The 14,577-nt window shown below is 39.1% G+C and overlaps 1 protein-coding gene across 1 annotated transcript; it reads right to left on the reverse strand.

Annotated features, from left to right (window-relative positions):
* Nucleotides 1-3,936: 3,936 nt before the first annotated feature.
* LOC119882622 (beta,beta-carotene 9',10'-oxygenase-like) lies at nt 3,937-9,140 on the reverse strand. The gene is made up of 12 exons (XM_038692742.1): nt 8,992-9,140; nt 8,660-8,852; nt 8,360-8,571; nt 8,085-8,200; nt 7,430-7,532; nt 7,170-7,298; nt 6,515-6,675; nt 6,201-6,368; nt 5,889-6,026; nt 5,298-5,480; nt 4,978-5,088; nt 3,937-4,601 (listed from the first exon to the last, which is right to left on the reverse strand). The coding sequence occupies exons 1-12, from the start codon at nt 9,020-9,022 to the stop codon at nt 4,485-4,487; spliced, it is 1,662 nt and encodes a 553-aa protein (XP_038548670.1). The 5' UTR covers nt 9,023-9,140; the 3' UTR covers nt 3,937-4,484.
* Between the last annotated feature and the right edge of the window lie 5,437 nt (nt 9,141-14,577).

The following is a 14,577-nucleotide window of genomic DNA, read 5'->3' on the forward strand; positions in this document are numbered from 1 at the left end:
AAATATCACTTAACGTTACCATTGTTCTGCAACTTGAGCAGTACACTGTTTTTTCATTGTGCTTATCACAACTTTTAATTATTGTTAGTTTAACTTAATAAGATGTCCTCATTAACGGTCTGTTTATTATTCATTTTTATTAAACCTTTATTTAACAAGGCAGGCAAAGAGGGGAGGAGCCTCTTGAAGGTAGGAGTGGATACAGGTTTAACAGTTAGTCTGACAACATTTAATGTTAAGGAACAGACAAAGCAATAACACACAGGGGTAAAAGATTAAAAAGAGAACTGATACAGTGAGGGTTCAAAGAATACAGGTCAACAGACAGAATTAATTTATTTAAATATAAAAAATCGCAATGTTTTAAAGCTGGCATGTATTGTCTTTTAAGGAAAATGACCATTTTTAACAGACCTAACACTTAAATTATATAAAGATTCTTGCTTGTGAAGGACACGCTTGCTTGTGTCTTTGGAGATGCCCATGATATTGTTCTTAAAAAACTGTCAGAGAAATTAATTGGTGTAGTTTTAGAGCTTTTGTACATTATTCCAATCACTGGGTGCGCTTAAAAACTGAACACTATGCGACCAAACAGAATAAAAGTCTATCTAGCTGTCACTATATGTAGGTCCCAGTCATCCACAGGCCTATGTAACCTACATCATCAGTAAACACCGCCCAACACTTGCCAGCCAAAAACTGCATAAAAACAGCAATGTGGGTTCCTGACTTTCAGTAGGCCCGTTTTGCCTCCTAACCTTATAGTTTGTTACCAAATCATAGTTTAACATCATAATTCATAGACCAACCATGAATATTTATTCTGCTTTGAAATATATGATGTTCTTTTGGGAAGTTTTCACTAAGTTAATATAGAATAGGCTTATTCTAACAAAAACTACACTGCAGCACTCTGTGATGGTATTTAGAGACAAACAGACCTTTGTGATTATCAAACTACCAGTAATTTCTTTAATTTAATTTCATATTTGCAGTAACATTACATCACAATGAAAGAAGCAGCACCAGTGGCAGGAAAACTGATTCCACCAACATTAAACAAGCGGACACTGAACAGCCACAAAGGCCCTAAACAGACAACATCTCAAGAGGTAAGAATAGCCGTTCATTGACAAGAAAATCTACAAGATTTTTTTTTTTTAAGTAATAAATGAGGGCCTCTTGACTCAATGATCAGAAAATACAGAATTCTAATAGATACTAAGAAAAATGAAGGTCAAAAGAAAATGGGGTCAAAAGCAAAGGACCTGCTGTATGTGTAACCCTCTAAGTAGAAACAAAAACCCACACAAAGAATCACTGGGTAAAGTAGTGTTTGTGCTGGAAATGGTACAGACATTCTACTGACTTTGTATTATTGAGATTTTCACTTGTCAGATATATTTTCCAACGTGTAAATCATCATCAGTGCAACCAATCTCTTCCCCATTGCAATAGATGGAACGAATACCTGCAAATCAAGACAAATCTCCACCGAAAAAGAAGAAAACTCCCTCTAAACCATCCACTTTGGATTCCGCCGATTTATTCAACGCTTCAGCCGCAAGTATGTGCAATGTCATACTGCCAGTCACACAAAATATTGCATTTGACTGAAAGTGGTATTGGAAAATTGCATTTCAGCCTTCAAAAAGATGAAATGCAGTAAGGCTTTGTTCCTGCATCATTTCTTCTAATAACTGTCAGTTTTTTATATCAAAACAAATGAAAGCAGCAGCAAACAAACTGCTTTCACACTATGAGCACCATGAGCTCACAGCAAGTTAGAATAAAGTGACCCACTTGAGAGGGGTGTGCAAAAGAAACAGGATATGTGAATAGTGTCTGAATGGTGTGATTCAAAACTATTCCTTCACTGCTCTGATTGAAATAGTCAAAATCACAGGGTCTGTGATATAGCCTTCTTCTGGACCCCTAAATTGCTGCCACATAAAATATCTTTTGTGTCTCATAAATAAAATATTGGAACAAAAATGAAATGGCAGTTAAGTGTAATTGTTGAGATATTTTTTGCCGTCAAGTGAAATTTGCAGCATCCTTCCTGTTGTTTTTGCTTTCTGTTACAGATGCAAGTAGAGAGGTCAGCACGATGCTTTCGAAATTTGCTGAAGTGTTAAGGTAAAGAATTGAGTAACAACCAACCGTTGTCTTTGAAGAATTTATTTAACAAAAGAGAATAAACAGAGAGGTAGTAAAACACATATACAGCTGGTCCAAAGACCTGCCGCCTAGGGCAGCTTCGGGCGTCTGGCCCCGAGCAAAGGGAAGCATCATCATTTACACAGTCTGGGTTTCTATGTTTTGGGGAACAGAGATCATCTCTCTGCCAAGAGGGGAAAACACCAAAACTATCTCACAGCTCTGACCTAAACCTTAGTAAATGTGGACAGACTAACATAAGGAGAATAGGAGAGGAAAGGTTAAGGATAAAAAAAATACAATACATAAGCCATAACGAGAATAATAATATTGAAAGATCATACATAATACATAAGATTGAATGTAAGAGGACACAATTTTCTGTTCTGCGGGTTTCCCACTGAAGAAGAAAATTGATGGATAGACTTGAAACTACAGACATTCGAGGTTCCAGAGGATGAATTCTCATGACTCTGGTCAGTAGTCCAACAGGATTCCTCTAAAACAGGTTTTCAAAGCCTTGCTAATGTTGTATATATTTACATGTGAGTGTGCTAACTATAATATATGAATATGCAATTCTTCACATGGTTTAGCCTTTGATTGTTGCTACTACAAAACGATTCACTCGATAAGACATTGACACATGCTAGCTTTTTAAGTCATACTGTTATGGTCACGCTACTGATGTCAGTCTGTATGGTTTGTTGCAGTGAGAGAGCTGCAGCAGACACCGGCCAGATGAAGAAGCTGCAGGGCATTTTGACAGAAGCTCAAAACCTCGAGTCCTACCTCAAAGAGAAGAAAAAACACCTGAGGCAAACACTGGCTCTAATTTCTGATAAACTGCAGGGTTAATTCTGCTGCACGGACTGTTACCTACATGATGAAGCTGATCTGGCTATTCTACAGGAGGAGGAAGGGCTTTATATTGTGATGAGCTTTGTTTATGTACTGCACATGTGCCTTCTGTACTTCATATGTTAGTCATAATAATTCATTCAAGTGAAAAAGTGACAAAGTGCCAAGCTTCATTACTTTGACTATTAAATTACCTAATACATGTTTACTGTTATGGGTTGAGATGAGTTTAAATAGGATGTCAGTTTGAATAGGATATTCAAGACATTATCACAGTTTTAGTTTGGATTCTTCATACTAGGTTTACATTTTGTGATAGAGCCTGTATTTCTCTGACTAAATGCATTATTTACTATGTACTAAAAGAAAGTTCAATATGGACAAAGTGATTTATTACTGTTTATGAAGAATTAAATTGTCCCAAGTACAAAAGATCTTTACATGTTGTAATTGCTGTTAGTTGAAATAAAGACACACACACCAAATCAAAAAGAAAAAAGGGAATATAAAATAAAAGAAACAGCACTTATACAGGCCCGTGACTTAAACCTTCTCTGGTTGTATTTTAAATACTAGCAGCAAATTTTAAAGGATCAATGACTGAAATGTACTGTTTGAATAGTAATCTGATTCTTTTTAGCCTTTATTTATGATAGGTATAGTTGAGATAGATAGGAAATGTGAGAGAGAGATGGGGTGACATTCAGCAAAGGGCCACAGGACGGACTTGAACCTGGGCCTCTACAGCAAGGACTCAGCCTTTGTACATGGGGCGCACGCTCTAGCAGTGAGCTAACTGGCGCCTCGTTTATGTGAATGCAGTGCCTGTCTATAATATTTACAATGGTTTGGATCATCAGTGTGATATCCACCAAATATTTCTTAATGAAAACAATTATCACAACAAGGAAATGAATGCACACTTTGTTTTATTTAGAGCGTATTCATGTATCATGAGTGTATTTAAAAATCTACATTTTCGTAAAGTCATACACTGCTCATTCATAAAAAATGATTAATTCAATTAGCTATTTTCAACATGTGGACTCTGTGCCAACACATACATTTACTTGTACAGTTTCCACTGTGTAAAAATGTTTTTTGCAGTTAAGAGTGCGTACAATAGAAGAAGAAAACTCTTTATTTCCCCCCCACACCTTTTCTTTAATGTTAATGTACTTGAATAAAAATATTGAAAACAATTGTTTAAGTATGGAAAGCAACCAGATGATTTACCAGAAGACCTAACTTCTAAAGGTTTCTAACAGCACAACATCAATTTAACAGCAACCATGTGAATAAGGTCCAAGCTAACTATATGTTAAGATCTGCGTGGTGACCTCTAAATGTATGAGTAGGATGAGACAAACAAAGCATCTCAGACAGTAATTACATAGTGTATAACTTCTGCCGCGACTATCCATGTGATGTCTGTGGTCATGTATTTCCTCCCCACATGTCTATGCCGTGTCACTGAATGTCCCGTGGAAACCGTATGGGATGTTGACGGGCACCACAGCCTTGCCCAGCTCCTCGAATGTTTTAGCATCTAAAACCAGGAGGAACGTACTTTTGTCCTGGAAAGAATTAAGACACAGGAGTTAAAAACCTATAGTTTGATGTTTTCCAGAGTAACAGAGATCAGAAGTTTATTGAACATGTGCATTGCAATTGGACACTTGATATATCTAAGCACCAAAATGCGCAGTCCTTGATTTTGCCTCTGAATCCCACCTCACTGTTGATGGGTTTGGGAATTAGCTGTGATTGTGTGATTGTGAGCTGGGAGGAAATCTGGGGAGTCATGAAGTGTTTCTTTAAAGCAAACAAAGGTATAGTGACCTGTAGTAGACTGTGTTTAAAAGCCAGTGAAAAGTGCCATGTTGTTGACATTACAAAATGAGAAATAGATTTCCTTTGATGTACAGGTGCTATCCAAGATCTTTGACTGACCTTATTCGGAGTAATGACGACAGACAAGATGACACCGTCATCCTCCTCTGTGGCATGAGGGGAGGCTATGAAGACCGGTTCGGAGGGATAAAAACCAGGTTGTTCCCACACCTGGGAGAAAATACAGTGAGTCATTACTCGTAAATCTGGTTGTTCTTTGACATGATTGTAGACTAGAAGTTAGAATGTATCTCCCTGCTACAATATTACAGTGGAACACTATTACTTTTAAGACTACATGTATCACAAAAGGAAGTAATGTATGCCATGCAGCAACAGCTGGAAACATCTAAGAGGGAAATAAATTAAACTGGACTCACCTTCATATGTTTCCCATGGAGATCCATCTTGATCAGAGTGTCTCCTACAAGATGTCTGAAGCCGCAGCCATAGAAATAGCGGTAGGGATGGGTGTTGTACTTGCTATAGTTGATCTGGGGGAACTCCAGACCTCCATATTGATGAAGATCATTGCTGTGGAGGTCCTCGTGGGTACAGAAGACCTGCAAAGAAAAAAGGGCAACATGTGTAATGAGATTCAGGGAACATTGGCAGTTTCTGCACTCCATTTCCATCATTAACTTATAAAATTATAATTAAATTAAGATATTCCACTTCAAAACAAAAAAGTAATTAAAGTAAGATCAAAAGGTTAAGAAGCAACATGCAGCATATGTACAGTAACATGTCTGCACAAGGTTAGGTTAGGACAAAAACCTGTATGTGTACCAGAAAGAGTATCCTTTCTGTAACGTCTTCAGCTAGCTAATGATGTTTTGTGCAGGAGGTAGGTGTTGGTAGGTTGACACCTTTTCACTACGCAGGTGCCAAAGACGGGCTTGACACAAGACGGGCTTGACACAAAAATGAGTTTCTCACTTTCCTAAGTGTTGATACATGTAGGTGGTTACCTTGCTCTTGGCAATTCTTATAGAAGTGGCTGCGCTGTTGGGCCGGTTGTTCAAGTTCTGGTCATAGGGTGTATCGCGGTCCACAGTGAGAGGCAGAACGAAACGACGTGGGAAGACTCTACACAAGGTGTTATACACCTGATGGGAAAATAATAATAATAATAATAATAATCTTTGTCGCCTCAAACAAAACATCTATTGTTCAGCGGAACTAAAAGCAACTTAAGCACTGCTCCTCAATTACACCTGGGTTTGAACAAGTGAAAATACAGCACAACTCGTTGGGTATTGACTTCTACTTAACCTGCTTACCTCATCAAGAGCTTTTCCAGACTTACGCAGGTTCTGGATCTTGTAGTTGGTGATGACCTGGCCGTCATCTGAAGCACACATATCTATGATCAAGAAGCCGTCCTCCTCGTACGCATTGATCTGGTGAAGGGTCAACATCGGCTTGGCCAGGTACTTGATGGTGCTTACCTGGAATGCACCATTGAGCAGAAGAAAGAAAGGAATCCATTTTTAATGTAATGATCCCACCATGTTTAATGTATAGGACAAGCGCAGTGCACAGACTACACTATGGTAGTACTGTAGAGAGCTAAAGGTCAGTGTTAGAGCCTTACCTTCCCTGTGTGCTTGTGAATCAGGTGGAAGATGGTGTTGAGTTCCGGGTCCCAGAGGACGTTGTCACTGATGCTTTTCCCGCTCACTATGCCCATCACAATGTTCAACAGGTCCAGCTTTATGGGCTGCTCAATGAACACCACGTAGTTCTCAGACATTGCTGGAATGGAGTGAGAACATAAGATGAGTTTCTATTTAACTATCGATCCACTAATCTGACTTTAGTCTGACTCTCCGGATACCAATTCTGATACCTCAACTGAGAGCATCCGCCAATACCTAGTACTACTACGAAACCAGCAGAATTATTCCTAAATTCAAAAAAATATGTATACCTCTCTGCGTGGAACTGATTAGGCCCATTCTAGAACTGAAAGGCTGAGTTGATTAATCACTTGACAGAAAAAGTATCAAATTATTTTGATAATTGATTAATTATTTTATCAGAATTTTTATCACATTGATGAAGAATCGGTTTTCAATGTGGATCTGTCTCATCTGGCCAATACCTAGTCCACTTAATTAGGTCAATATCTGGCTCCCCAGTGATCCAGCATATCGGATCAGCGCACCTTTAAATGAAATCTTTGTAGACATGTTGTCTCCTTCAGACTGCTTTAAACGAATCTAGAGTATTTATATACTTTTTCTCACCAAAGCTGTGGTAGTAGGATGGTTTGGTCTTGTCCACTGAGGGAATAGAGCACAGCACTGTGGCTCCCTCAAGGGTCTCCCCAGCTGTTTTCTTGGTCGGTGGCACTCGGATGATGTTGTAGTACGCTCCTATCAGCACAATTACAATTACTTTCTTGCTAACGATCAACAGCAGGGTTGTTATTCTGCACACTTGTCTTTTTATAGACAGACTCTTATGATGCTGTGTGAACAAACTGATTAGAGTGTTTCTAAATTACCTGTAGGGGTGTAGGAATTCCCCATGTTGTATGTTGTTCCATCAGGCTCAGTGTGAGGGTGTGCGGTCGCTCCATTCACAGCAATGAATTTGCTCCAGTCCACCTATTAGGCACAAATACTTGAGCTACTTCATGTCTATTTGATGAATTTATCCAGCAGCTAATCAGCCAATAAGCAGTGACATTAGACTGCAATAAATTCTCTGTATTGTATGATTTATGACTTGCACAGATATCTCTGACTTTGTCACATGGTGCGAGCAGAACCATCTGCAGCTGAACGTGACAAAGATAAGATAAGGAGCTGGTTATGGATCTAAGGAGAGCCAAGGCGTGAGTGACCCCTGTTTCCATCCAGCGGGTCTCTGTGGACATTGTGGAGGATTATAAATACCTGGGAGTACACACTCCTTTATATTTTTGTTTATATTTTTATATTTATACTCTTATATTTATATATTTTTCATTCTACCTACTTTCTGTTAAATTTCTATTCCTTATACCTTGATAAGTGTGCAACTGTTACAAAAGAATTTCCCCTCTGGGATCAATAAGGTATTTCTGATTCTGATAACTAGGACCTGGATGACTAAGAATCTTCACAGACAAAATCCATTTCTTACAACTGCATTCATCATCATCATCATCATGTTACCTTTTTAGTTGTCTCTAGTGTCTCAGGGTCCACCTTGTGCATGGCACCGGTTTCTGTGGTGACATAATAATCACCCTTGTAGTTCACAAAGCTAACATTGGCATTATCTGAGGTCTCTAGAGGGGAGGAAGAAGAAGATTCACTCATTCTGTGTTCCACATACCTCTGGGGATATGGAAGCTAACTAAACTGTTTAAGACAGTTTACATTCATATTACATTGCATGCGTTGCATTAAAAGAGGTTCATGTTCATGCAGTTTGATAAAATGCTCACTTGGCATTGCAAATCTTGACAGGAAGCGCTGGAATAAGTTTTTACAGGGGTCTGGCATGGTGACAGTGCCAAACTCTGACACTGCAATGCGGTTGTGCTCCTTGTTGGCTTGGTAACTGTCACTGGACAGGAAGCGGCTTTTGTAAGTCACCTGACCGTTGGATATTTTGAACTGGTGCAGGAGAGCCATACCATCAAACCAGTGGTTGAACCTGATGAGAAGGAGTAAAACAGAAGGAAAGAGTCAGCTTTGTGATGCAGTGGTTGTAGTAGATAGACCAACACTTTTAAGATACTCACTTCTGGTTTCCAATCTCAAACTTCCCAGGCCCGTTCCTCAAAAAGCTCCCATTGATCCATTCTGGGATTTTACCAGTGATGTTGGTGCTGATGGGCTCGGGGGTGTCCTCCACTGAGCTCACGATCTTCTCAATGCAAGGCAGACCGTGCACATCTGTGAAGTAGTTGCTGTTCCTCCTAGATTTTTTGAGTGCTATGGGAAACAAATGCAAGCTTTAGTTAAGTGCAAACCATAGCCACATTTGCTACAAATAAAACTAGGGACATTATATTCAATAAAAAAAAAGGACGTGCAGGTAAATTGTGCATAGCTGATGGAATCAAATGCTTACCTGGGACATGTTCATGTGTGATGGTGTCCATGGCTGTAGCTTGTCTCCTGAGTATGTAGCAGTGTCAGAGGTCTTCACACTCCTCCTGTGGTGCTGCTGCTGTTTCTCCAAGACTGACACTCAGCTTTATACTGTCCTCCTGGCTCTGATGCCCCCTAGAAACAGTCAGAGAAGTAGTCAGTCAGATAGTAATGTCATGCTTGTATAAGCCTCTACAAAACAGAAGTACTTTGTGATCACAAGAAAATACAAGTGATAACTTATTCACAAAGATAATCACTTGATCTTTCTGACAAGTGGCAGAATCACTGGGGCAGCATTCATCACACAAGTAGGTCTTTATTCCACATGATAAATCATACTGTACTATAAGTATAGTTTGTATGTATAATAGTTTGTCGTGCTAAAGATGCATACATATGTGATGTAGAGCAAGAGGGACATTATTTATTATTTTAAAATTTTTGTTATTGCAGACTTATATTTCTGGAATAATTAAATTTTTGGATTTTTTTCTTGCAAACAGGGATTTTTCCTTTGGGGATTAAGTGTGTGGAACACTAGCTAAATGAGTGCCTGATATCTGCTTGTCCCCACAGTACAATTCACCAGTGTACAATATGTCACCCATAAAGATGCGTACCATGCATTTTATGGTTTCTGGAGAGGTGCACATTACAATTGTGCAGATGTTTAGGTCGGGTGGACTGTGTAATCTAAACTGCCAGTATGATGGGTAGTAATTAGTCAACCATCAGTCAGGAGCTCATGGTGGTGTTAGTTGATATGCAGATGAGACTATAGTAGATTTCTCAGACGTTTACTGATATATTTGAGAAAAGAACAATAAGTAAAGGGCAGGAGTGGAAGCAGTTGAACTGAAATGCTCTACTCAGTTCATCTCTATTACACAGAAATGGTATATCCCTTTAAACTTTGGGTTTCGGGGGGGGGGGAAACATGTGATAGAGTCCACCCCTAGTTGTGTAAAATCAGATCCAAGGAGGCAAGAGGCCTCATTTCTCAGTGTGTACCTCCCTGCCTCCTCCCTCCCTCAACCTTTGCTCCTTGAGGTGCATTTTAGGAACTGAGATGTCCTTCAAGATGGCGTGCTGAGATCGATTTCTGGGTCACAGGCCGAGGATCGAGGAGGCACATTAGGAAACAGAAATGCCAAATCTAAAGGGGGGCTTCTTACCCCAGTGGGAGTCCATCCATCCATCCATCCATCATCAACCACTTATCCTGCGTACAGGGCCGCGGGGGGCTGGAGCCAATCCCAGCTGACATCGGGCGAAAGGCGGGGTACAACCTGGACAGGTCACCAATACATCACAGGGCCACACATAGACAAACAACCACTCATGCTCATACTCACACCTAAGGACAATTTTAGAGACACCAATTAACCTAGTCCGCATGTCTTTGGACGGTGGGAGGCAGCCGGAGGACCCAGAGAGAACCCACACAGACACGGGGAGAACGTTTCCACACAGAAAGGCCGGGGCAACTGGGGTTTGAACCCACGATGTGCTAACCACTGAATCACCGTGCCGCCCCCCCAATGGGAGTATTCTAACTTAATCTGTATTACGGTAAATTGATCAGAATCAACTTAATTCAGTTAGATTTGCTTTAAATTATTTTAAGGAAAAACTCAGTGTGTCATGATTATTATTTAGTTAAATTTCATTGTATTAATGTTGATACTTCCAAAATGTATTGCTCTTATAATCAGGGATTCCTGCAGTGTTATAGTGGAGGTGGGCCACCTTGCTGAAAACAAAGACCACCTCCACTAAGATAATACAAAAAAATAATACTCTTCAATAAAATATAACATTAACCTTTAGGGGAAAGGAGCAGAGGCACTATTTCACACAGGAAAGGCCACTAGCAATCAATCAGTGAAGCTACTAACTACAGTGCATCTGGAAAGTTCACTTTTCCACATTTTGTTTTGTTACAGCCTTATCCCAAAATGGATGAGATTCATTATTTTTTTTGCAAATATTTACAAAAAAAACGCACATGTACATATGTATTCATAGCCTTTGCCATAACACTCAAAATTGAGGTCATCTGCGCCCTGATTCCACTGATCATCCTTGAGATGTTTCTACAACTTGATTGGAGTCTACCTGTTGTAAATCGATTGGAAGTTGATTGGACATGGATTTGGAAAGGCACACACCTGTCTATATAAGGTCCCACAGAAAACAGTGCATGTCCAAGGCCAGCCAGAGCCCAAACTTGAACCTGATTGAAATGGCTGTGCACCGACACTCCCCATCCAACCTGATGGAGCTTGAGAGGTCCTGCAAGAAGAATGAGAGAAACTGCCCAAAGACTTGAGGATGAAATTGGTGCCCAAGGTGCTTCAACAAAGTACTGAGCAAAGGCTGTGAATACTTGTGCTTTTTTCGTTTTTTTATTTTTCATACATTTTCTAAGGTTTCAAACAAACAAAGATAAGGAATAAGGAAAACATAACATGTGCCAGGATCTGGGTGGTTAAAGAATTTAGTTTGGGAACCGTGCAAATTTAAACATAAAAAGCAGATGAGTTAGTCAACAATAATAAACAGACTTTCCACTACTAAACTACAGCATTTCAGTATGTAATACTACTGCATACGAGTATTAGTCATTACCAGGATCAATGAAAACTAGAAAGCACTCAGAGAGCTCATAAGACGACAGAATCTTTTGAATTTTTTTTGTTTTGTTCATAGAAAACATTTTATTGTGGTGGCAATGTGTTCTGTAGAATTCGTTCAAGTTGTTTATTTATTTTTATTTTGATCGGCCATTAAAATATACCACCAAATGATAAATTGGATAATCCTGAAGTACCCCATCCCATCTAGAAATTTCAAGTAGCATATGACCGCCAGGTTAGTGCCGCATATGGATAAATAGATGACATCAAATTCTGCAGCATCACCCAGGTTTTATGTGTGCAGCTAAAATATTTTGAATGCCTTTTTTAGGTTCATGCAAACATGTTGTGAACCACATTTTATGAAGATTGAATGAAACTTGCGAGAAGTGCCTAATAAATGGCTGCATTCACATCCAAAATTAGCCCATGGCTGAACTTTTCCCAGCAGTTTTTGAAATATCATGCTAACCAGTAGATATCAAACAAACAATACCCTGTGGCGGCATGAAATGCAAAAGTTTAATATTTTGGGAAATAGACATATTTGTTTTCTGGCTGAGAATTAGGTGAGAAGATTAATCCCACTCCTATATCTGATTAGTTACAGACTGGACAACAGGGGAAAGAGCAAATACATTTACCTTTTAACCAGAAGAGTTCCTGTGTCTGACCAACAGTCCAGCACAGAACACACTGTTAAACGGCCAATTGTTGTTTTTATATGTACAAGCCAGGCCAGCTGTTTCTCCCCATTTCCAGTCATTGTGCTAAGCTAAGCTAATCAGCTACTGGTTATAGCCTTAGGCTAAACCTACAGCTATGAGAGTGGAATCCATCTTCTCGTCAAACTGTCCGCAATAAACACATTTTCCATCAAATAAATAATCATAGGTAGAAGATAATTGAGCTTTAGGAATTGCTAGAAACGGGTGAATATACTGTACAAATACAAATAATGATAAAAATAATAATTTAAAGTCAAAATAAAGACAGTGTAACTTCCACCATTCACAGCAGGCCCCAATTTTCATAATGTATGGAGAGAGACCAGAGCTTTGAAATGACACCTTTGAGACTGGGCCCAGTTTCAGGTCCATAAACACTGAAGTGACTTTACCTTACTTGTGCAGCTACTGTGCGACTCATCTAGGAAATCCCCACAAAAACAACGCATGCCCTGCAGCAGTCACATCATTGAGTATGGATTAAACACATTAACAGAAGCATAACTGAGCCATTTAAGGAATTCCCAGTGTCAAAGCTCTCATGTATCAAAAGTGGAAATTTAACCCCAACAATCTGATTACATAATAAAAATGAGGAAAACAGATTCAGCAGCTCCTCTCCCCTAAAGCAGAAGAAGAATTACTGTGTCGTGGAAAATCATTCACAGAAAGACTTACTGTGTTATCATTAAAGCCGAACCGGTGTTTCCAAATTGTCCACTCTATTACAGCTATTTTCTTATGCAACGGCTGTTTACAAATGTAAGCTAGTTTGCTCTCTTCTTTGATAGATTTAGGACATTATGACTCCAAAATGACCACTTCAGCATGATGGGGAACAAAGAGTAGCTTGTATTGGTTGATCAGAGCTGCAGAATGACTGCTGATGGAAATATCCAGTAAAATGATAGCTGACACCACAACACCAACAATCAGCTCCTTGTTTGTAAATGACAACCTGCGATATATATTACTGCTCGCTCCTGTCATATAGAGTATGCAGTGTCCACATGGCGTTCACCTTTAGCACAACAAGAGCTTTCAAAATGATTTTATCGTGTAGTCTTGTGAAGACAGTGAAGTTAACTAGCGCTGTGTCCAGATGTGCTCTGTACAAAATGACTGAGTGGATGGATAAACTGGTGTTTGTCAAGGAATAGTTACTTTATGTGAAGCTTTATGCTAAGTTAAGTTCCAGTTCCATGTTTCATGCAGAAAGACTAGGATTAATCGTCTCATATGATATGAAAGAAAACTAACGTGAAAGTGAATTTCACAAAATGTTGTCAATATAAAGCCATAATGATAAATAGTGTAAAGAGCACTATTATCATTATTATAATATTAAAAGTTGTTTTTGAAAAATCATTTTACATGGGTAGTTGATTTATCTTCTTATGTAAACTATTTTGTTCTTGCCACAGATAAGTGAAGCGGAAAATAGAGGGAAAGGCCCAGCCACTCCTACCTCAGTACATTGGATCCCAAAAATATTAGCTCTGTGGTGGGGAGCGCTCTGGGCAATGTGCTTCACAAAGATCCACTCACACAGGAAATTTGGTTAACCAGGCCTCACCTACGGAACTAATGATTCTTCTTTAAGGAATAAACCATAAACAATCTAGATTATGTTAAACTTGAACTTGGGCAAACATTAACCAATGACTCTTTTGTACAGACTTATTTTTGAGTTTGGAACTTGGTAAAGTACATACTGTTTGAGTAAACACAGACTTAAGGCTCCATCATGCTTCATGCACTTTGGCGGGGGCTTTTGCCTCTGCTAAGATGCTGTGCACCACCCAAGTACTGAACTGTACTCACATGGTTTGCCTTTTTCCTTGCATTTTATTAGCAGAGATGTTAAAGTATTGCTGGTATATTACTATTGCTAGCCTGTTAGCTCATGGAGCTTTTACCTAGGACAACACTTGAAAACCGTGCTCAGTTTTTTCATAAATGCGCATGCTCCATATTTTCTCTTAGAAGACTGCACGTTGATAATGTCAGAGTATGAGGAAATGTTAACGGTTAAAATCTAATACAAAGCCAGGGAGGCTTGTTGGCAGTACATTTGTAAGTAGTTTCACAGTGTTCTTGTGGTAAATCTCTATTTTGTCTCATGGAGTCTTTTATTTGTGATGTGACTGAGATGTAAAGATACAACTCCATATAAAGGCCATTGTTTAAAAAAAT

The sequence above is a fragment of the Micropterus salmoides genome, unplaced genomic scaffold, assembly GCF_014851395.1.
Source record: "Micropterus salmoides isolate LMB-PRFRI ecotype aquatic unplaced genomic scaffold, ASM1485139v1 Ms_hic_scaffold_3, whole genome shotgun sequence".
Classification (NCBI taxonomy): Eukaryota; Metazoa; Chordata; class Actinopteri; order Centrarchiformes; family Centrarchidae; genus Micropterus; species Micropterus salmoides.